Raw genomic sequence first — 22,317 nt, forward strand, 5'->3', positions numbered from 1 at the left:
CATTTCCAATGGCAGCCTACCGTTTAGCATGAACGGTGATGCCAGCAAATGAAAATGAGGGGCAGGGCCTCAAGCCCCCTTCTCAAATCTCCTCTCTCACAATATGTCTCGCCGAGCGAGCAGCGCATGTGCTGCAACGCTAGCCGAGACCTAAAAATTAATGTGTCCTTGTGTAACGTAACTGGTGCTCATGTAAGGCGCTCCAATACCTTCGGGTCGCGTTAGCGCTATATAAATCTGCACAAAAAAAATGTATGCAGGGTCAGAGGTCCGGACTTGTTAGCTGTGGGGCGCAGGATTAACTGATATTGAGTCTGGCCTGTGGTGATGACATTACTGATGTTGTTTTTGAGGGGCGCTGAGAAGCTATTGGTGACGGAGGCGCTCACTGTGGATGTAGGGGTACTCTTATCAAGTTATGAATGAGTGGGAGCGGTGCCCCCCTCTTGCATCCCAGAGCTGGAGGTCCCCCACCCTCTCCTGTGCTTTTAACTGGTCCAGCACGGGTTGGGGTTCGAGTGAGCACCGACCCCCACCCCTCCTCCTGCCCACTCCCTCCCTGGGAGGTGTAGGGCCGCCCCCTCATTATGCACCCCCAGGTATATTAAGGAAAAGTTATGGACTGGGCACAGCAGAGGCAGCACGCTCCGGAGATAGAGACTGCCCAGCCACCGAGACATCACACAAGAGACTACCAACCCACGAGATACTCCCCCACAGAATGCATTGCTCTTTGTGCCCCTCCCCCGACAAACCGTGCAATGTGTGGTGGCCATTGCCACACCATTGGTCCTCACTCGGCCCAAAATCATAACCCGTGACCTCCCAGTCAGGGCCCGGGCAAGCAGGGGTCAATGCACCTATTGTGGGGCTCGAACCCAAGATGTTCCCATTGAATATCTCACCAACTTACCGGGCTGCCTGACTACACAGTGGGCGTGCCCAACAGCCCCAAGCCTCCGCCTGAGCAACCACTGAGATCGGTGCCACGTAACGAATATGGGTGGGGGGAGGGTTAATAGCCTGCACTAGCACTAGCAGCCCGGGCGGCCACACACGGCGGGGGGGCTGAAGCCCTTTAAACCCAATGGACGTTGTGCGCCTGATGGCACAATCCCCCTCCCCCCCAGCGATTTGAAGAACACCTCTGACCAAATTAATCAACCAATAGGAGCCATTTACTAGCACCCAGTGAATACCAAAGTCGCCATCAAGACCCTCCGCTTCACCCACAAATGTATCTGTGGAATTCCATAGTACTATCCTCAAAATACCTGTGCGAATACATATTACAATACAGCTCTGAATGCTCTTTCCCATGTAACCTAGAATCTATAAAACAGCAGCAGAAGATACTGTATCTGAAACATTGGATGATGTTCCGCAGTTCAGGGATACATACTCTATGTACGGACAACCTGTCGGGACAGAAACTACCTTGATTCTCACTCAAAAATAAAATTGCATCTTGTTGGGCTCCATAACTTTGTGCTTTTATGCTCTGCAACTCTATGTACTCCTCCCCTTATCTCTTTTAAGTTGGCGACTCCCTTGCTTTAGTTGCTGTTCTGTGTTTTAGCTGGTTGTGTGTTGGTTGTCTATTGATGTTTCCAAGATTATAAAACAAGCCGCTGTCTGAACTCTTCAGTGCATTCATAGCTACGATACAAATCTACACAAAGCCTGTAGAATGTAAGCTGCCTCCTTATAATTTTTTCAAAGGAAATTGCACCCTTGTACCTTTTGTCATTTCTCATTTTCTCTTTAGTTAAGATGTCACTAAAACAGGCACATGCCACTTTAGTGGCTTCCACCCAAGTTTCTGTTTTTCTTTTGTAGATGTTACAGAACGGCAGTGTATACACCACCTGTCAATGTAAGGAGAGTTGACAGAGGCATCTAGATGATACAAAAGTAAACTTAGGATTGCTACTAAATTCTTTGGCTTGAGTTCACAGAAATAAATGGGTTTCCATCATTTAGAGTATCTCATGCAATTTTTATTTCTTTGGTAATCCAACGTGTCCTCTCCACAACTCAGAATGTGTCAAAGCATGCCTCTTATTATTTTTCAGTCTTTCAAGGACAGTGATACTATTTCTCAGGTAACATGCACGGCAAACCCTCTAAGTGTGTAACCTTTCTTCCGAATTAAGTGTGAAATATAAATCCCAGCATTAGTTAGAAGGGCTGGTAGAAACTAGAGCTAGACTAACTGCTAGTATATTAGTCACCTGTAGTGTCCTTATACTTGTGTGGACGTCTGTGTGTGCATGTCAGACTATTTCACCCATGTATATCAATTTAGCACGTTTTGTACTAACAAACATTTTGGTGGCTGGTGGTATGCTTAGGCTTACTTTATTGCCACTCACATATAAATAGATACCTCTGCAACATTATTAAAGTAACTCCCATTTAGCGGGTTTCCGCATCCACCTACCACCCAATCACTACTTTATTTGTGCCTAACTCCTCCCATTCTAACTCCTGCCGCTTGCATGCCTTAACTTTTAAATGCATCATCCTCTCACTCTTTTTCAGAAAGAATGTAAACGTTTGCCTTCTGGGCAAAGATAGCAACATTTAGCACTGCCATCTGGAAAGATATACATCTTAATAGTTCCACCCTTGAGGTATAAGCCCCCCCGCAACCCCCCTTTCTCCAGTTGCATTATTGCTGTAAATCCAACTTATTCTGTATCCTAGCGTTATTTTCTTTTTTTTTTTAATATAGCTTTTTAATCACTAATAGCTGTCTTAGTGCACTTGCTGGTAAAAGAGGTGGGCAGTGGTGGTAAGTGACATTTAGCATACCCTTGGGTGACAGAAGGTAAGTTCAAGAAGTTGTATGAGGTATGTAACCAAAACAATGGTATTTAAAAAAGATAAGTTCAATAATTTTATGGAACTTAAGCAACAACCCAGATAAGTGCAATGCAAAAGTATAATTGGAAAAGTCAGAATTTAAGGAAGTCTTTTTCCATTCTCAGTAGCGGAGGATGGTAGCTCAAGGGTGAGGAGGACTGTCTTTGGAAGGATCTGCCACCATATCTGTTAAGTGTAGCAGGCTGAGTGTTAATTAAGATTGCAGAGGATGGGCAGAGGTGCCGGGATGGAGGATAGGGCTGATCCAGCGTTAAGTTCCTTTCAGTCCCATTTTAAATGTGTCCCTAAATTGTGTCGTTCCTCCTAAGCACCTTCATTCATTCCTTAACTTGCATCAGTGTTGAGGGGTATGCTTGGTAGCTTTTTCTATTCACACTCGGTCATGATCTGTCAAGCCCTTGGTGTTGCATGGTCGATTTCATACATATTGAAAATATAATTGGTTCGGAGCACAAATTGATTCAGCACATGTGCCAGTAGTATGCTGACTAATGCCTTGCTATGCGGCATTCATTGTTATGAAAAAGGCACATACAGCTTTGTTTGGTATGGTAAGTTTTCAGTTAACCTTGCTAATGACTTCGATTTCTTTTGTTCCATTTAAACTGAAGTAATTTTATGTTCATGACCACATAGATTGCATTGTACTACTGTCGAAGCTCACAAGTACCTTCCTTTAGGCACCACCCTGACCATAACTCTCACTTTAATTCATTACACCATCCCCAGAGGAAGTTTGCAGACTTGTACTTGTCATTTACTGTCTAGGTGCACCTTTTAAACCCTCTATCGTACCTTTAAGCCTTGCAAGGTTAAACCACTAAAACCAGTAGTCACTGCTCCCAACATGTTTTACATGGCTCTATTTCAGGAGTAATATCACTGAGGAGGACTTTGTGAACAATGAAAACTACTTCATAATCGGAGTAAAATTGTTAGAACTGTAATGTCATGAGAGTCTGTGATGCAAGCATCTTTTTATAGTAAAACTAGGAATGCCCAATCCGACACCACTAGCACATTCGAATTGGGAATGAGTTACAAATGAACGTTGATCATTGTACATTGTCAGTGATTTCTAATTGCAGGCGGAATCGAATGTGCAGAAAGCGTCGGTGGATGCTAATCGTACTACACAGCAACTTGAAGAAACAATGGACGAGTTTCAAAAGAAAAAGTTGGAAGATGTTCAGGTGAGGGAGAGCTCCTCCAATACAACTACCTATGAAATCATTAGTATCCCTTTCAATTGTTGATTAACCAACGTGCTATTAAAGTTCCATCCTAGTAGGAATCTGGATAGTGTTCTGTTAGTATGTCATGTTGTGAAAAGTAACAAAGCAATTAGGGGTATAGACTTTGAGTCATATAAATCAACATGTGACTTGCGTATTCAAATCCCAGGCAGTAAGTAGCTGCCTTTTGGCCTTCTGAGGTGGGTAAGAGGACAGTCTGCATTTGGGAAATAGAACTATTTGGTACTCTGTTTAACGCTTACACAATACAGCTGAATGCTTCAACACCTAGTTTTAGAAGTTTTAAATGTGTAACCACTTGACACAGCCTCCACATCCGCGCCAGAGTGGAATGCCGTTAAGGTGGTGGCAAGAGGTGTTTGCATCCCAAAAATCGTGGAAGTCCGCTGGACTCTAGACAGTGACATAACATGCACTGAATGCAAGCTTGCAGCTCTGAGCAAGACCTCCAACACTGATCCGACAGTCCTCTGACATCTGGCCCAAACCAGAACTGACTATACAGTCCTCTTCGAGGATTTGTGATGCCATAATATTGCTGCACATGCTTCTAAAGTACATAGCGAGTGTGATAAGGCCAGCAGACTCCTTGCCTGCGTTATCAGACAGAACTTTACTGCTCCCCTATTTCTGAGCTAATCGTCCTCAAGAGAACCACAATCCACCTTCTAGAGAAAATATTATAGACATTTTACGGCTATTAATCTTCCACATATAAAGCCCCCTTTCACAGGACCTCCTAGAGACCTTTCTTGCTAACCTTTCTCTCCCTGCTTTATTCTGGAGACCAATAGGACACCGCAATCATAGCAACAATGTGGCTCAGGTATTTAGAGACCTTTCACCAAACAAAACACCGGGCCTAGATGGTCTGCACTTGAAGTTCTATAGCACTTTTACTTTCTCTCTTGCTCCCCAGCTCGCGGAAGTATGAGGCAGCGGTCCAATATAGAGAACTCCTGTGGTGTCTGCGAGAATCCCTCCTCATACCAATACCTACGCATTAAGGTTCCTACAGACCGGTCGTCATTCTTGGCACAAAAAATAAGATCCTGGGTAAAATTCTTGCAGATAAATATGCACAAATCCTTCTGACCCTTCTCCATGTGGACCTAAATGACTTTGTGTTGGGGTGTAGCAACCCAAATTATACGCCGACTATTGCCTATACAAGACCAGGTACAGGGCCGCTTTCCGAAGGCAGTGTGCCTTATCTTTGATTTAGAAAAACCCTACGACACCCTGACATGGCTTCACCTTTTTGCGCTCCTCATCCAAATAGGAGTAGGGTCCAAACTATTAGCATATACCCGATTACCCCATTCCAGGGGTCTCCAACCTTTTCTGTAGTGAGAGCTACTTCTGATAAGGGAAAATCATCATGAGCTACTGAAGACTAAGCAACTCGCGCATTGTTACGAGACAACCTCACATCCAGCTCCACTGACTTTAAGCCTAATGCTCTAATGAAACGGATTCTGTGGTTTGAATAAAATACTTTGAGAAGGGGCACTAAGAAAGGACTCTCATTTGTGTCCGTGACAGTGTGGATTCTGGGGATGTATGAACGTGTGTACTTCTGAATGGGATAAATGTGTATAGGTGACTGAGAGCCTATGTTGTCTGTACTTGTGTCACTGGAATACCTTTAGTCATATGTGGCACCGTATCACTCTTTTTTTTTAAATGGAGCAATTTAAAGTCTATAAAATGTTCTACATAAATGTTCATGATATGGAAAAAATGTCTACACTTTAAATTTCTCCCACTTAAAAAACGGCTGTATTTTTCAGTTATAAATATGGCACTGTGTCTGCAAGCCGCTGGGAGCAAGATGTCTGCTGTGTGTAAAGGCGACACTTAGAAATGGGAGAAAATTAAACTGTAGATTTAACTTTGTTTATATGGATTCCATCAAACTCATCATTTAAATTTAATCCCATTTCCAAGTGTCACATTTACAAACACCAGTCATCTTTCTTCCAGTGGCTTGTGGACAAAGTGCCATATTTATTAACGGAAAAAAACAGCCAATTCTTTAAATGGGAGGAATTTAAAATGAAGGAACATGCTTCATAAAACCTTAAGACTTAATTGGATTAATTGAGAGTGGAGAAAAACAGAGACTTAATGTTTTCATAGAAATATTTTTCTTCATATTACGTTTCTCCTGTTTAAAAAAGAGTGCTATTTTTTTTAGTTATAAATAAGGCAAAGTGTCTACAGCAAGAGGCCTGCTGTTTGTAAATGCAATACTTTGAAATGGGAGAAAATACAAATGAAAAGTTAAGTTGATCATTAAGGGAGCTTCATTTTAATTTTCTGCCATTTAAAAGCATTAGGAAACATTTTGTTCTCACACTTCAATATTGAGTTGAAAAGTACCTATTGAAGTGTTAAATACCTCAGAGCTTCAGTTGTTCATCTCTGTGCCCTGGATCATAAATCTTCCTCCAGCACTGCTCATTATCAGGCTCTGCAATCTCCAGCTTGAAGATAATAATGTAAAATAAAACAGACGTCCCTTGTCTTTAAAAGAAAAATGTGACCCTGTGCTTTAAATTTTTGTTTTACTTAAAGCTGTGAACTTCTATTAAGGTGTCAACGAGCTACTAGTAGCTTGCGATTGCCTGGTTGGAGACATCTGCTCTATTCTAACCACATCTTCCGCAGTCAACAGACTCATCTCAGCCCCTTTTATGGTCGAACCCGGGACACGACAAGAGTGCCTGCTTTCTCGACTTCTATTTACTCTGGCGATTGAGCCCCTTGCCATCCGTCTGCACGTTGAGAGTCGTGCCTGAGGCAGTCCGCTGGCGGACAGGACACAGGCGGTATCAATTTATGCTGATGATCTACTCATATAATTACATGACATATCTATTTATCGCATGCCTCTTCGCACTACCCTGGCAGACCTTGCAACAGTGCTGGCTCTGTCCTCCGAAGTGTACTTTTAAGCTTCACAACTCGTATAGTTATCTTGCTGGACAGTGAACCGATATCTTGGGGAGGCCACCACGGGCCTATCCCAGGGTCAACACTTCGGGCTCTCCTCCTCCTGAAGGCCCTACCCCCCCTTGCCTTGGCTCTTGCAAGTCTACGTAGCATGATCTTGTATGATGCACATACACTGCCTTTCCCTGCATATGCCCCAACTCTTCCCTTGTTCGGTTTACCCCGCCTTCCTAGGTTTTATTCTGCCATGACCCTATGCATTTGGACTGAGCACTCACTAACCACGGTCGGAAATCTCTTCTCTGAGGGACGATTTCTCTCTTATGCGCAGCTAGCATAGGACTCCAGCCTTCTGCCAGGCCAATTTCTCCTGCACCGGCAACTCAAACACACCTGTCGTAAACTCTGACACACTGATTGGGAGGAATCTCCCACTCACCCAGTATTCCCATCCATCCTCATCAGGAGCTCTGGTTGACACCTCATCACATGTTTCTATAGAGCCATACGTTACCTTACACTTACTTACTTGTTACCCTTCCGCCACAAACTGGAAGATGATTTTGGGAGAGAATTGCATAATAAGCAGTGGGATAAAGCACTTCATTTCCCCAAATTTGTTACCTGCAAGTCTTGTTTAAAAAATATACAAGTTCCCATACTCCATAGAGATTATCTCACCCCTGCACAGTTGAACCACCTCTTCCCCATTTTCCAAGCAAGTTGTCCTGGATGCCACGACCCAGGTGCCGATTTCAAGAATATGCTCTGGTCCTGCACTGCAGTCTGTGGCTATTGGCACACTACATTCCACCATACAGGCAGTCCCAGAACTCTCAACTTACACACATGGGAGGCATGCTCCCTCAGAATCTTCAATTGCTCAAAGCAGCAGAATATCTGTGCCTGCTTCACTAGCACTCCTTCTGGCCAAGTGTACGCTCACACTGCACTGGCGATTCCCCCGCTACCCCTCCCATTACCGCATGGCATGGAGCAGTAAGGAAATGGAGCACGGCTGAGGAGGATGTGTGGAAGTTAGACACAGTAACACGGATCCAGGGGTAGGTGGAAGAAAGCTTTATTGCTCAACCCTCTTCAGCTTCCGAGCAGCAACTGTCACCAAAAGAACATTACGGACTTCATCTCGGTGCATTCCACATTCCAAGGTTGGACAGCCTGGAATGCGGAATGCATCACATCACAACATATTTCCCTCCATTCACAAACATACTAAATAAACAAATGTACTCAATTTACAAACTGGGAAATAAATAAAATCTAGAAAGTGAGAATACAATACAACAAAAGAAACAATGATAGAAAACCCTAAACATCACGAAATCTAATAGGTCTAGAAACCGTCCCCTTGCTTCTGCGGACTTCTACAGGAAAAACATCTTTATCAACATTGTTTTGCAAGTGAACATCAGACCTACCCATTCGGTACATCGCTTGAAAACCTTGAAAATCCCCCTTTGTCAGACATTTTGCTTTGGCCATCACAAACACACTCCTTCTTTTCCATGACCAGAACTTTGTGCACTCTGCTTTTATTCCACCATTTATGTCCATTGACTCTAACAGCATTCTTTGACACAGCATCCACTCGTACAGGATCCTTTAATTTCGAATTTCCTTTCACGACCTGAGTAGGAACCTTGATCCGAACCAATCCCCCACACTAATGCATGTAAGATCTTGTCCAACTCTGTATCTGTTGTTATAGTTCTCTTTCATCATGCCTGGTACATCTCTACATTGGGACGTAAAATTTTGTCGACGGAACTCCTTTCATCCGTTTTTGACCGATAAGAACATAACCACCCGGGACCCAACTCTGACGTGGGTATCCTTCCTTTCATCAATTCAAACAGACTCTTACCAGTCACAGCATTGGGAGTTGTGTGATGGGACCACAACATGCTCTCAATAGCTTCATGAACTGAATTCTGAACAGACCATTGAATGCATCTACCAAAGTGCGATTCATTTTCTCCACCAAACCATTGGCTTGTGGATGGTACAACGCAATGTATTTATGAACAATGTCATTTTTCTCCAGATATTCTCTCATCTCTCTAGAAATAAACTGGACCCCGTTTTCAGACACTATTTCCTTTGGAAAACCTTCCCTAAGAAAAAGTTTCTTGAGAGACCTTAAAACAAAAACAGTGTTGGGTTCCTCCAAGAAATCTACTTCCCACCACTTTCTGTAATAGTCAACAATGACTAGAGCAAACTTGAAACTGCGTGGTAAGATATTGAATGGACCAATGAAATATACCGCAATTTTACACCATGGACCTTCAGGTAACATAAAAGGTTGGAGAGGAAGAGCCGGGAGTTTGATATTCTTGTCACTGTTGGCACAGATGACATACTTTTCTATTTTGGTAATTATGTCAGTGTCCATTACTGGCCACCAGTAGTCCTCTCTAATCTTCCTCTTAATCATAGTCTTTCCTAAATGCCCCTCATGGCCATTTTCAATAATCCTTTGTATCAACCCCAAATGAGGAACAAACCTGTATCCTCTCATCAAAATTCCATTCTTTTGGACATGAAGTTCATCTGCAATTTTTGCATTCACTTGCAAATTCACAGGCAACATTCTTCAATCACAAATTTCTTTACTATCACCAAGTCACCATCCTCTTCCATGTTGAACTTCCATTCATCTTCGCTGAACGCCTGTCCTTGACAAACTTCCACGGCAGCTATTAAACACTCATCGCAATCTTCATCACAATCGTCAGAGTTCACATCAACAGAAACAGGAGAACGAGCTAAATAGTCTGCCCTTACATTTTTCCCACCCGGGATGTATTCTATTTTCAGGTCATATTGCAACAACTTTGCACTCTATCTTGAGAGTCTCGGGGTTTGATCTCTAATGACAGTGCCACTTAAAATGTTTACCAACGGCTTATAATCTGTCTGTAACACAAATCCTCTCCCCCAAATGAAACCTTTAAATCTCTCCACCGCCCAGCAACATGCCAACAACTCCTTTTCAATCACAGAATATATTTTTTCATTCTTTCTTAATGACCTTGAAGCAAAACCCAAAGTGACTTCTTTCCCAGTTTTGTTTTTCTGAGACAATGTTGCACCCAATCCATCATTGCTCCCATCAACAGTAATGATCCATTCTCCCAAAGGGTCGAACGGTACTAACATCCCAGCAGAACTAATGTCTTTCTTGAGATTGTCAAATTCCTCTTGGCACACAGAAGACCATGAAAACAGTTTTTTTAACTAATTCCCTCAAATTGGCTGTTCTTGCTGAAAAACTTTCAACAAACTTCGAAAAGAATTCACAGACTCCCAGGAAAGATAACACATGTTCCTTGGTTGTAGGACCATGGTGGAGTAGTGATGGCATCAACCATACCAGGTCTAGGTGATACCCCCTTTTCTGAGATCACATGTCCAAGGTACTCTATGCTTTCTCTAGCAAATTCACATTTCTTTAGATTGGCAACTATGCCAGCTTTTTGTAACTTCCTTAATACCAAATCCATGATCTCATCATGATGCACAACATTGTTTCCTGCCACCAAAATATGATCTTGAAAAGTTACTACTCCTTTTACACCACCCAAAACATTTTCCAAAACTCGTTGGGAAACTGAGGTGGCGGATGCCAATCCCAGAGGCATCCGCTTGAGCTGGAAAGTCCCGATTTATTTATTTATTTATTTATTTATTTATTTATACCATTTTTAAAGCGCGCTGTTACCGGGTGGTGTCCTGGCGCTGAAATGATATATTTTCTCCCCTATATAGGTAGATGTTTGTACAGGTCAAAGAGCCAAGTTTTGATGTTTTTCCTGAAACTCATCAGGTTGGTGCTTTGTTTCAGGGTCAGGGGCAGTTTGTTCCATATAGAGATAAAGCTACGTCCTCCCCATCGAGCTTTCTTGATCCGATCTGTCTTAACTAGCCATTTGTTAGCTGATCTTAGCTGTCTGCCTGGCGTGTACAGTTGAAAATGTTGTTGAAGGAAGGATGGACCAAGTCCATTCACTGCCTTGAACACCATACATAGTGATTTAAACATAATACGTTTCCGTATTGGGAGCCAATGCAGTTTCCTCAATTCCTGAGCAACCGATGCAAATTTAGGTAGGCCAGTGATTAGTCGAGCAGCAGCATCTGCAGTTTGTTAAGAATCCCTTGCTGGGCTTGCAGGAAAAGGCTGTTGCAGTAATCAAGGCGGGACAGCACAAGTGCTGTCGCCAGCGTTTTCCTGCTACTGTTAGAAAGAAAGGGAGAATTTTCCTAATAGTTTTCATTATCCAGTGAATGGTGGATGTTAGAGCATTAACCTGTGGTTTAAAAGATAGTTGCTTGTCAATAACCACACCCAGGTTCTTTACTGTCGTTGCTAGAATGGGTGGAGCTCCCATTTCTTGGGGCCACCAATTGGGAGTCCAGAGATTAACGTCATTGCCAAAAAGAAGAACCTCGGTTTTTGAGAAATTCAGCTTGAGGCAATTGCTAGCCATCCATGTTATGTTATGTTATGTTATAATAAGTTTATATAGCGCACGGCTACTCTAAAAGAGTGTCCCGGCGCTTTCCACAGGCAGCTCAGTGTAGAATAACATAACAAGGAAAAACAGATACAAGAAAAAGAAAAAGCCCACCAAAAAAACTAGAGATTAAAAAGCCAAGTCTTCAGGCTCTTCCTGAACTGAAGCAGATTGGAGGTGCTGCGTAGCGCCAGTGGAAGCCACAACTGGGGTGCCTTGAAGCTGAAAGAGCGCCCCCCCAGTGCGGGCCTTCCTCACACGCGGAACTACGGCAGTGAAGAGAGATTCGGACCGCAGTGAGCGGGCTGGGCGATAAAAGGCCAACCTCTGCTGCAGGTACCCAGCTCCTGAGCCAAACAATGCTTTGTGCATCAGCGTCAGGGATTTAAACATAATCCGCTTCCGGATGGGCAGCCAGTGGAGCGTCTGCAGCAACCCAGAAGCTCGTGCTCGCCTATGCAGGCCAAAGATGGCGCGGGCAGCAGAGTTTTGTGCCACCTGCAGGCGCTGGACCAGATAATCAGGGAGGCCAAGAAAGAGGGCATTGGCGTAATCCAACCTGGATCCAATGAGCGCTTGCACAGTAATCCGCCTATGCTCCACAGACAGCAATGGAAGGAACCTGCGGAGCATCTTCAAAATGCCGAAGCAGGTGCCGGCCAGACCGAGGAAATGAGCTCTCAATGAAAGCTTGTTGTCCAGCTTGACACCAAGGTTTTTGGCAACCAATGATGACTGTGCGGGAGGACACATGTCAGACGGCCACCATTGCCGCCACTCGGGGTCGGTGGCACAGCCAAAGAATAAGACCTCCGACTTACTGGAGTTGGCTTTCAGACTGTTCCGCTGGAACCAGTCGAAGACCATTCCCAGACAGCCCCGAATACTCTCTCCGTCTGATGCCTGGTCTTTACCGCACGTGAAGAGGAGTTGCGTGTCGTCGGCGTAGGACACAATCTGGGCCCCATACGCCTCCACCGCCGCCGCCAGAGGGGACATAAAGATGTTAAACAGCGACGGGCTCAACACAGAGCCCTGTGGAACCCCGACTCCCAATGGCGGCATTACGGCGGAGCTCTGGGAAACCCAGATCGTCCATGAACTCACTGCAATCATGCAGTCTTGGAACCTTGCCGCTGTTCCATCTTCTCGCGTCGGGAGCAGAGATACCATTATTTGTGCATCATCTGTGTAAGATGTTAGTTCAAAACCAAATGACCGAATCACCGGGGCGAGGGAGGAAACATAAATATTAAATAGTGTGGGGCTCAGGGAAGAACCCTGAGGAACCCCTCCTGGGAGTTTGAATGGTCTAGATTCAAAATCTCCCAGGGCCACCACCTGAACCCTGTCAGTTAGGAAGGACTTCAGCATGCTCAGGGCAGTCCCTCGAATTCCGCAGTCTTCTAGACGGTCCACCAACATGTTATGATGGACCGTGTCGAAGGCCGCGGAGAGGTCAAGGAGCACCAGGACTGCCCGTCCTCCTGCGTCCATCGCCTTCCTAATCTCTTCCGTGGACTTAATAAGGGCAGTCTCGGTACTGTGGCCCTCCCTAAACCCGTGTTGAGCTAAGTCCAAGCATTGAGAGGACCTGAGAAAGTCACATAGCTGAGCATTCATGACTTTCTCAATGAATTTGGCCGGCAGAGGAAGCCTGGCTATCGGCCGGTAGCTGTTGGGATCTGAGATGTCAAGAGTAGGCTTTTTAAGCAAAGGCGCAATAGATACTTGTTTCCAGCATGTTGGGTATTCTCCACATTTGAACATCGCATTAAATAGCTCAGTTAACATGTATGATATGGGAGTAGCTGCCAGTTGTGCCACTGAGGCTGGGCAGGGATCTTGAGGCGAGCCTGATTTTGTTCCTAAGAGCAACTTTTTTATCTCTTCCGCTTTCACTGGACGAAACTCCAAGAGTTCCACCTCGTGTGGGTTCACCAGTGTGGTCCTATGTGTTCCTTCAAGCAGAGACAACCCCACTTGATGTTCTAAGGCTGAGAAAATCAGCTCCACTTTGTTTAAAAAGAACTTAGCGAGATTCTCGCAGAGTTCCAAACTTGGGGGAATAATGACTGATTTGGGAGTGATCAGACTGGTCACTGTCTCAAAGAGTTCTCTAGTGGAGTTTTTTGCTCCCTCAATTCTAGCAGAGAAGTACGTTCTTTTAGCCCTCTTAATCATTTCTTTGTATATCTTTTGACTGGCTTTAAGTTTAGTTTTAAATGCCTGCAGATACTCTGTGCGCCATGTGCGCTCCAGTTTTTTACAAATCACCTTGTGATCTCGTAGCTCCTGGGAGAACCAGGGAGCAGATGGTACTGTACGTGTAGGGCGGCAGAGTTTAGGCTGTGCTAAAATAGTACATGCTTGATCTATCCAGATAGTGTACTTTTCAGCAGCTTCATTTACATCTATGGGTGGCATAAATATGGAAGATGAAAGATGATCCTGCAATACCTTGCCATCCAGCTTTTTCCATGGTCTATATAGCTTGGCAGGCTTCCTGTCCTGTCTAGCTCTAACTAGCTGGGGCAATTTTAAAAAGGACCACTGAGTGATCTGACCAGACCATGGGCTCCGAGTGACTAAAGTGAAGATCTGGATTATTTGTGAAAATACCATCTAAAGTGTGTCCCATTAAATGTGTAGCTTACCACCTGAGTCAGTCCTGCCGCATGCATTACATCGACCAGAGCTAACGTGTCTGGGTCTGAGTCTCCTTCTAAATGAAAATTAAAATCTCCTAAAACTGTGAAGGACTTGGTACAAAGGGCTTCTTCCAGAAAAGTGCCCACCGCATCGAGGAATTGATGTCTGGATCCGGGTGGTCTGTATAAAAGGCATCCTTGAAAGGTATAATGATTGGATATGGAAAGCTTAAATCCCAGTGCCTCATGGGTCTGTGCGGACACAGTCTAAAATGATCCCTGGATCGAGGCATGATAAATAATAGCAATCCCACCCCCTCTTTTACCAGTTCTATCCAGAACGCGACTACAGTAACCTGCAGGTGTAGCGATGACTAGATCCGGCCCTGAAGCCGCATCTGTCCAGGTCTCAGTGATGAATGCAATTTTAGCATTTTTTTCATTAATCAGTTCTGCACATTCTGTGCTGCGTTTAACCAAGGATCTGGCATTAATGAGTAGGCAGTTAATTGTGTTCTCCTCCCTATCCTCACTCAAGTGGTGGGACCTGTTTAAACGCTTGATTAGAGTCCAAAGAATGGACGATTGGAGAAACAAAAGCTGTATAATGTTTGGATGACTCGTCAAGAACAACTTGATGATAGGCAGATGCCAAATCAATTTTACTGAAAACATTTGGACCAGAAAATGTAGAGACGATGTCCTCAATATGTGAGTCCACCCAAATAACTTTATTCAAGCTCCTAAACTCCAAACAAACTCTAAGTTGGCAATTTATTTTCCTTGCAATAAGTAAAGAAGATGACTCGATAGGCTCTATAACGTCATCTTTACACATTTTCTTAAGTATTTGTGACAATTCTTCTTGTATCCTAAAAGGAACATTCCTCAGTTTGTGTTTAACTGGAGTGGTGTCACTCTGTACATTAATCATGTACTTAAAACCTGCAATCCTTCCCAACTTGTCACTAAAAACTTCTTTAAACTTGTTAATCCATTTCTCACTACCATTTTCTTGATCTGACTGATCGCAAGCAGGGCGTTCTGCAACCAATGACAACTGAACCTTTTTACCAGGCCTCAGTCTCATGCTGAATAATCCTTGGTGATACCATCCAAGGATATTCAAACCTTCTTTTGCTACATATACCTTTCCAGAAATCACCCTTTCCATAAACATCAAATGGCACTCAAAGTACCCTGTTCGTTCGATCTTCCTCCCATCGTACGTAACAGGATTTCTGTCCGGAGGATGTAAATGTTTGTCACTCCATGTTTTCTTGAACAAATCATCTGTGACCATCGTCATCCTAGCCCCTGAATCAAATAACACGTTTAACTGTTTTTCCATCCGCTACAATATCCCCATTCGGGTCGACACAATCCATCTCACCTCCTTGTACAACCACAATAAAATCTTTCTCAAATTATAAATTTCTTGAATCATCACTCACTTCTCTGTCAACAACGGAGTTAACTATGATTTTATCTTTAGGGGATTGACAGACCTTGGCAAAATGTCCCATTCTACCACATTGCCTGCACTTTACACTCATGGCAGGACAAGAGCATCAATTAAAGCCATGTCTTGCGTTACCACATCTGAAACAGATGTTCTTCTGATTGAAAAAACGATCTATCCCTTCTTTTTTTTTTGAAACAGCCTTACTAGGACCTTTTGTGTGTAACTAGTATGCTCCTTAGTGTTGTCCTTAACAACTAACACACTGCTTTCTGTTTTCCAAGTTAACATGACAATCATCTGAAAGCTTTTACACCGTTGTGTACATAAAGTTTTCGTTTGAGTGGTTTCACTCCTCCAAGATTACTGTGTTGTGTTTTCACTATATTTCTGCTTGCTAAATAATTGAAAAGCACCGTGGCATGCACACATTCCATCCTTGTGTGTCAAACAATGTCAATTTTACTAAGCTTACCAGTGCGTTCAAGTTATTAAGAAAGACTGCGAAATGAACCAAGGACTTTTTTTTTGCTCCCTATCCATCAACAAAAACTGTGATGTCTTCAGCTTCCCAGCAGCAACTGTCACCAAAGGAACATTACAGACTTCATCTCTGTACATTCCAAGGTTGGACAGCCTGGAATGCGGAATGCATCACATCACAACATGATGCCCTTCGATATGGGGAAGTGAGGTCCCTGCGCAGGCTTCCAGTCTCCCCCATGTGGGCTACTTTGTTTGCGTACTTTGCCCAATAGATACACAAAGACACTCTTTCCTTGCCACTACATTCACCCCACATATTTTCCCACTAGCCCGCCCCTTCGTACTAACCATCTCCACTGTCACCCCACCCCTTGTTTGCTCCTTTTCAACCACAACATCCCACTCTAGACACTACCTCACCCACACCAGTCCTGGCACAGATGACTGAGGCTGTAGTCAAGATCCTATAATACCTGCTGTGCTTTGCCCGCCTTTTTCTCCGGTTCGCACCCCTGCCCCCAATCTCCCCTGACCCCCTTAACCAAGATGATGTAACCCTCTATATAGCCTGCCCAACTATCATGCCCCTACACTCCTGTGCCTTTCCACTGTCCCCACATATATTAATGATCCTATTTGCAGTGAAATCGCGCCTGGTCTCCTTGTTGCTATGGTTCTTATTTCTTCTGCATTACTGTACAGGTACACCCATGTTTTCAATATATTGAAATACAATAAAACGATTAAAAGAAATAATTGTAACAACTTGACGCCTTATTTTTTATTTATTTTATTTATAGAGTTTTGTATAGCGCGGACAAGACCCGTGGGTATCAGAGCGCTTCACATGTAGGATAAGTTACAGACATTATGGAGGCAATTGTATCAACAGACATACATGAGTGTAAGGTCTAAGGCGGTAAGCTGTAAGGGGGATTATAGGTAATAGTTCTTCAGCCTATCCAATTAGTATTAGGAGGTGAATGAGGTAGGGTTGTATAGCATAACAGTGCAAATATCGTGTATAAATAGCATTAAGGAGTAAAAAGTGTTGCCATGTAACCGGTATCCTAGGCAATAAAACAAAGCGAGGTAGAGGGTATAACGTATTGTCTGAGAGTTACAGATATCGGATCCCCTTGATTTAAGGTAGTAGTAACGTGTGTGGCCAATGTATAAACATGAAATCAATCAGTTAACAGATAATTGATCTTCAAGAAGTTCCAGTCGAGGCCGTCTCTCTTAGGTGGGGATATTCTCATCAGTACTCAATACTCTTTCCTAAGAGAGGTGTTTGCTCATCAAGCGGTTCTTCAGTTCGCGTTTGAATGATATCAAGTTTTTAATCTTCCTGATGTTCGGAGGTAAAGAATTCCAGACTCTGGGGGCGGCTCCTGAGAACGCTCGGTTGTAGGTCTTTTTCTTACGGAAAAAGGCTGGCCTCAGTAGCAGTTCTTTAGCGCTTCTCGTTGGTCTGTTGCTTCCCGATAGCTTAATTTTCTTGGCAAGGTATCTCGGCATGTTGAGGTGAACTGCTCTGTGGGTAATACAAGCAATCTTCATTTGAATTCTGGCTTCATAGGGTAGCCAGTTTAGTGTCTTCAGGTGAGGAGATATGTGGTCGAATTTCCTCGATCCCGTGATCAGTCTTGCCGCTGCATTGAGACAGGCTTTTAGCGGAGCTATGGATGTTTTGGGTAGACCCGCTAACGTAGTGCAACCGTATTCAATCCTCGAAATAACTAGGGATTGTACGGCCAGTTTTAGGTCCGTCTTTGAGATGTACGGTTTCAATTTTCTTAGATAGTTCAGATGGAAGCGGGCACCCTTGGCCATTGAGTTTATGTGGTCTTTCATGTCCAGGTTCTCATCCAAGGTAATTCCAAGTGATTTAGCTGACTTAACTAGGGTCGGGGTGCAGTTCAGGGCTGTCACCAGTTTCGTCAATTCCTTTACCTCGGGACGGTTCTTTGTCGGTGATATTAACAGGAATTCTGTTTTATGGGCATTTAGTTTCAAATGGTTCGTGGTTAACCACTGTAGGGCTCTCTTTAGTGTCATGTTCATTAGGTCAATGTCAGCACGGGAGGCGATCTTTATGTATATTTGCGTGTCATCTGCATACATATGATAGGGTATCTGTGATCCCCGAAGAATCTCCGTGAGAGGTTCAACATATAGGTTGAATAGATCTGGGGATAATGTTGACCCTTGCGGGACCCCGACGGCAGTAGGACAAGGGGAAGAGGTCGCTTGATTGACCAGGAAACGTTGAGTCCTATTCTGCAAGAAAGATCTAAACGAATTCAGCACATTTCCCGACAGGCCCATCCTTTCTTGTAGCCTGGTCATCAGCATTTCATGATTTACCGTGTCAAATGCAGATGACAGGTCTAGGAGAATCAGTAGGCATGCTTGATTTCTGTCTAAGGGCTTGTAGGGCGTCGTCCACGATATGCAGGATCGCAGTTTCAGTACTATGCCCAGTTCTGAATCCAGATTGGCAATCATCTAGTAATGAGAACTTAGCGATGTGTTGACTCAGTTGACCTTGTACGCATTTCTCAATAGTTTTGGCCAATAAAGGTATGTTGGTCACTGGTCGATAGTTGTTCGGGTCAGTTGCATCCGCTGTCGGTTTTTTGATGATGGGCACAACCTGACCTGTTTTTAGGCAGTCGGGCAGGGTCCCTTGGGTAAGTGAGGCATTTATTATCTCAGTCCAGATCGGAACCAGGGTATGGCTAATTACTCTTACGCACTTTGCCGGTAGAGGGTCTTGATAGTGGTTGTTCGGTCTGATTTCCCTTAGCATTTTGGTGATCTTATCTTGGTCATAAAGTTCGAATGTGTCCCACTTTGCCTTATTTTTTGTTTGGGGACTCTCTGTTGGCTCATTGGCCTCTTTTGTAGGTGAGGTAAGGGTTGAGATGTTAGTTGCAGCAGTTGATAAAAAAAAGCTTGTTAGCCAGAACAAATTCCCTATTTTCTGTATATGACGCCCCACAGATCCACAGATTATCATAGGCTTTCCATTGTTTGTGAAATGTAAATAGAAACTAGAACCAGTTATGCCAATAAAAACCTTTTAGGCACAAAGAATCTTAGAATCCAATTTAACTATTGGAACTTGAGCTGCTGCATTACAGCTCTTATTATTGAAGTTTTGCAAGCTTTTACATTTTTTTAGGGGTTAAACAGAGCCCAAACCTACTTTATGTCTATCACTTTAAAATAAGTAATAAAGTGATCATGAGAAAAAAAATGCTTGCCTTTGTTTTAGGGCTCACACTAGTCCCTTAGCCCAAATAGTGGAATGATGTACCACAGTAGTTACTAGCTGCGGTTTATTCTCTGTCAACTGAACTTATTTTCACTCCATATGTTCTTTTAAGTAGACCCAGCACACACAAATTTGCTGTCTGCCCATCCATCTTAATTTTGTATTTCATAAAGAATGTGCACTTGTATATTTTTATGCAGTTAGTAATTTTTCTTAAAGAACATAGTTTGTCCGTTTACAGAGCCAACATGTCCCATTGTCCTTGGGTATTGAGAGATGCGTTGTATTTTTTTTTAAACTAAAATTTACAATATTCTCAACTTCGCAAACTCTTAGCAGGCATGCTTTCCCTAGTCTCACACAGGTATCCCCAGTGGCTGAGTGTCACAATTAAAACAAAATTAGGTACTTGTTTAGGACCCCGCTGCACAGATCAGAGTCTTTCATGGTTTGTTCCATTGTTCAATTTCCTTGTTAACCTAAGGGTATCCAGCACCATGAACAGCCTCAGAGTTGTGTTAAGTGCAGACAGTCTTTGTGAGTTTGGGAACCTGCTAGGGCAATGGGGGAGAGGGGGCAGGATTGTGTACATGTATCCAAAGTAACAGGGTAGTAATTTTGGACAGTACTCGTGGATTGTAAATATCAAGCGCTCACATTTTAGGCATTTCTGTGTTAATCTTGTAAAATAATCTAAAGTGTAAAAAAAAACACAGCATGTTTGCCCCAGTTCCTATTGTAGCATTAAAACAATGATGTGATGAGGGGATATGGCATTACGGCCAGAGCTGCCAACCTTCGAACTGAGGAACCAGGTTTGAGTCTTTAAGTCGGCTCAACATCCTGTGATTCTGGGCAAATCCCGCAATCTACTGTGCCTAAAAAATGAATGTGACCTGGGAAATGTAACTGGTGCTCCAGTAAATCGCTCTAGTACCTTCAGTCCACGTTTGCGCTATATAAAACTGGAGAAAAATAAAATCCTTTGCTCTCTGATAGGGTCTCCTGATGACTCTCAGTTGGGGGTTTGGTATCACTTTGAGAAAAGGGGTTAATATTTTGTTAACCACCTAATGGAACAAACTGTAAAAAGACTGCCAGTAGAGACAGTGTATTTTATTGGAAAGAGAGTAATGTTACCCCCGTCAGGCAATGAAAACATTTCAAGGTCATTAAAACCACAAAGCTTTTCACGTACAGTTGCAACTGTTCATATCCGACTGAACAAGAGTGTCTTGGTTCCTTTAACTTTGGACATCCGAATTCCTGCTAGTTTAGGAAAAGGCTATAGCCTACACTTCCTGTCTATGCACCCTCTAATTCCAATAGAGTATACTTGGAATCTTGAAAGAGATGAGCTATACACAGTACCTTCCTGGATTATTATAGAAATCGTTAAGTAGCCCTTCATTGAGAAAAATCCAACAGTTTCATCGTGATCTTCAAGCCTCCAAATTGAAAGTGTACATCTAACTTATCTCTGACCGTAAAAGAATCATTGCATTCTTTCTAAAAATACATTTCTCTAAAGGAAGCTTATCTTAACCCCTTGCATGCGGCTGCGATCCTGCGCGGCAAAATCGCAAGTGGGCGTGTTTATGACGGCCCCCAGCCGTCATCAGCACACGAGCGCCGTAGTGCATGACGGCTGGGAGCCGTCATCAGCATGCAAGGGGTTAAGTTAAAGAACACTTTTATCTACCCGTTTCTAAAATAGTGCTTGATCAGTGCAGACCAAACAAGCCTTGCCAGCAACTTGGATTCCACCACAGTTCGGTTTTCTAGAAGTTGGAGAAGGCTATTTTGTTTTCCAGGAGAGGAGTTCAATTTTCGGTGTTTGTTTCAAAGGTGAGGCTCTTGTCTTTTTTTAAGGGTCTTCCACCATTCTTCAAGGACCGATTTTTGACCAAGAATTATTGTAATCCCATTTTGTATCATTGCATTCTATAATTTGGTGATTGCATACTCAATGCTGCACATGAATCCCATTGGTTCCCATTGACCCTTAATGGTCAATGGGAACCGGCAATAGTGAAGTGCTAGAGAAGGTTGAATTGTTGCATTGGGAGCGCTTGCAAGACAAATTGAATTCCTTTCTAGGGTGCGGGTTATCAAGAAACCATTCTAACTGTTGTGATGGTTTCCCTCCTTCCCAACTTACTGGAAGTTGTTATCTCAGACAGGCAGGACTAAGAAAAAGTGAATAAAAAACATTGCTTGAAACGAATTGTGGAATTCCCAATTGACGCATGTTTGACATCTGGCCCTATACAGGTGTGTCATCAACCAGTGTGCTCATATCTTATTTTTTCCACTTGTCAAGTATTATTATTTACTTCCTTATTCGGCATATAAAAATACCATATAAGTGACATTTTATCAATAGAGGTAACAGTACAAACTTTTTTTTTTTAAAGCAAAGTAACAATTCATCAATATAAAATCTACATGGTACAATATATGTGTATAGATAAAAAACAAACGGCACATATAACATACCTCTCATTAGTCCACCCCATCTAAAGGCTTAGTTGACTCTACCCCTTGTGGACCTTAGTCTAAATGCTGTCCTTAAAAAATTAATAATACAGAAGAGTGTAAAAGCTTCTGGGGCTAATTTTAAAAATAAAAGTGCCACCGTGCTTGTTTAAATCTAGCCTTTTTCAAAATACCCCTCAGAAAAAGTCTTCTGGGATGAAGATAAAATGGGCAAATAAAACAAAGTGAAGTGGTCGCAGCCACAGGGCCCCTTCATCTTGGAGTACGGTGTAAACCCTACCAGCTCTGCTAA

General features: G+C 43.2%; 1 protein-coding gene across 1 annotated transcript in view; it reads left to right on the forward strand.

Moving 5' to 3' along the window:
• Positions 1-22,317, forward strand: part of CIBAR2 (CBY1 interacting BAR domain containing 2) — a 129,898-nt gene that overhangs the window by 55,535 nt on the left and 52,046 nt on the right. Inside the window, exon 6 of the mRNA XM_086945877.1 lies at positions 3,978-4,082. Coding sequence (XP_086802003.1) covers positions 3,978-4,082 — 105 coding nt within the window. The remainder of the gene's footprint in view (positions 1-3,977; positions 4,083-22,317) is intronic.

This window comes from Lissotriton vulgaris, chromosome 12 (assembly GCF_964263255.1).
Source record: "Lissotriton vulgaris chromosome 12, aLisVul1.2, whole genome shotgun sequence".
NCBI classification, from domain to species: domain Eukaryota; kingdom Metazoa; phylum Chordata; class Amphibia; order Caudata; family Salamandridae; genus Lissotriton; species Lissotriton vulgaris.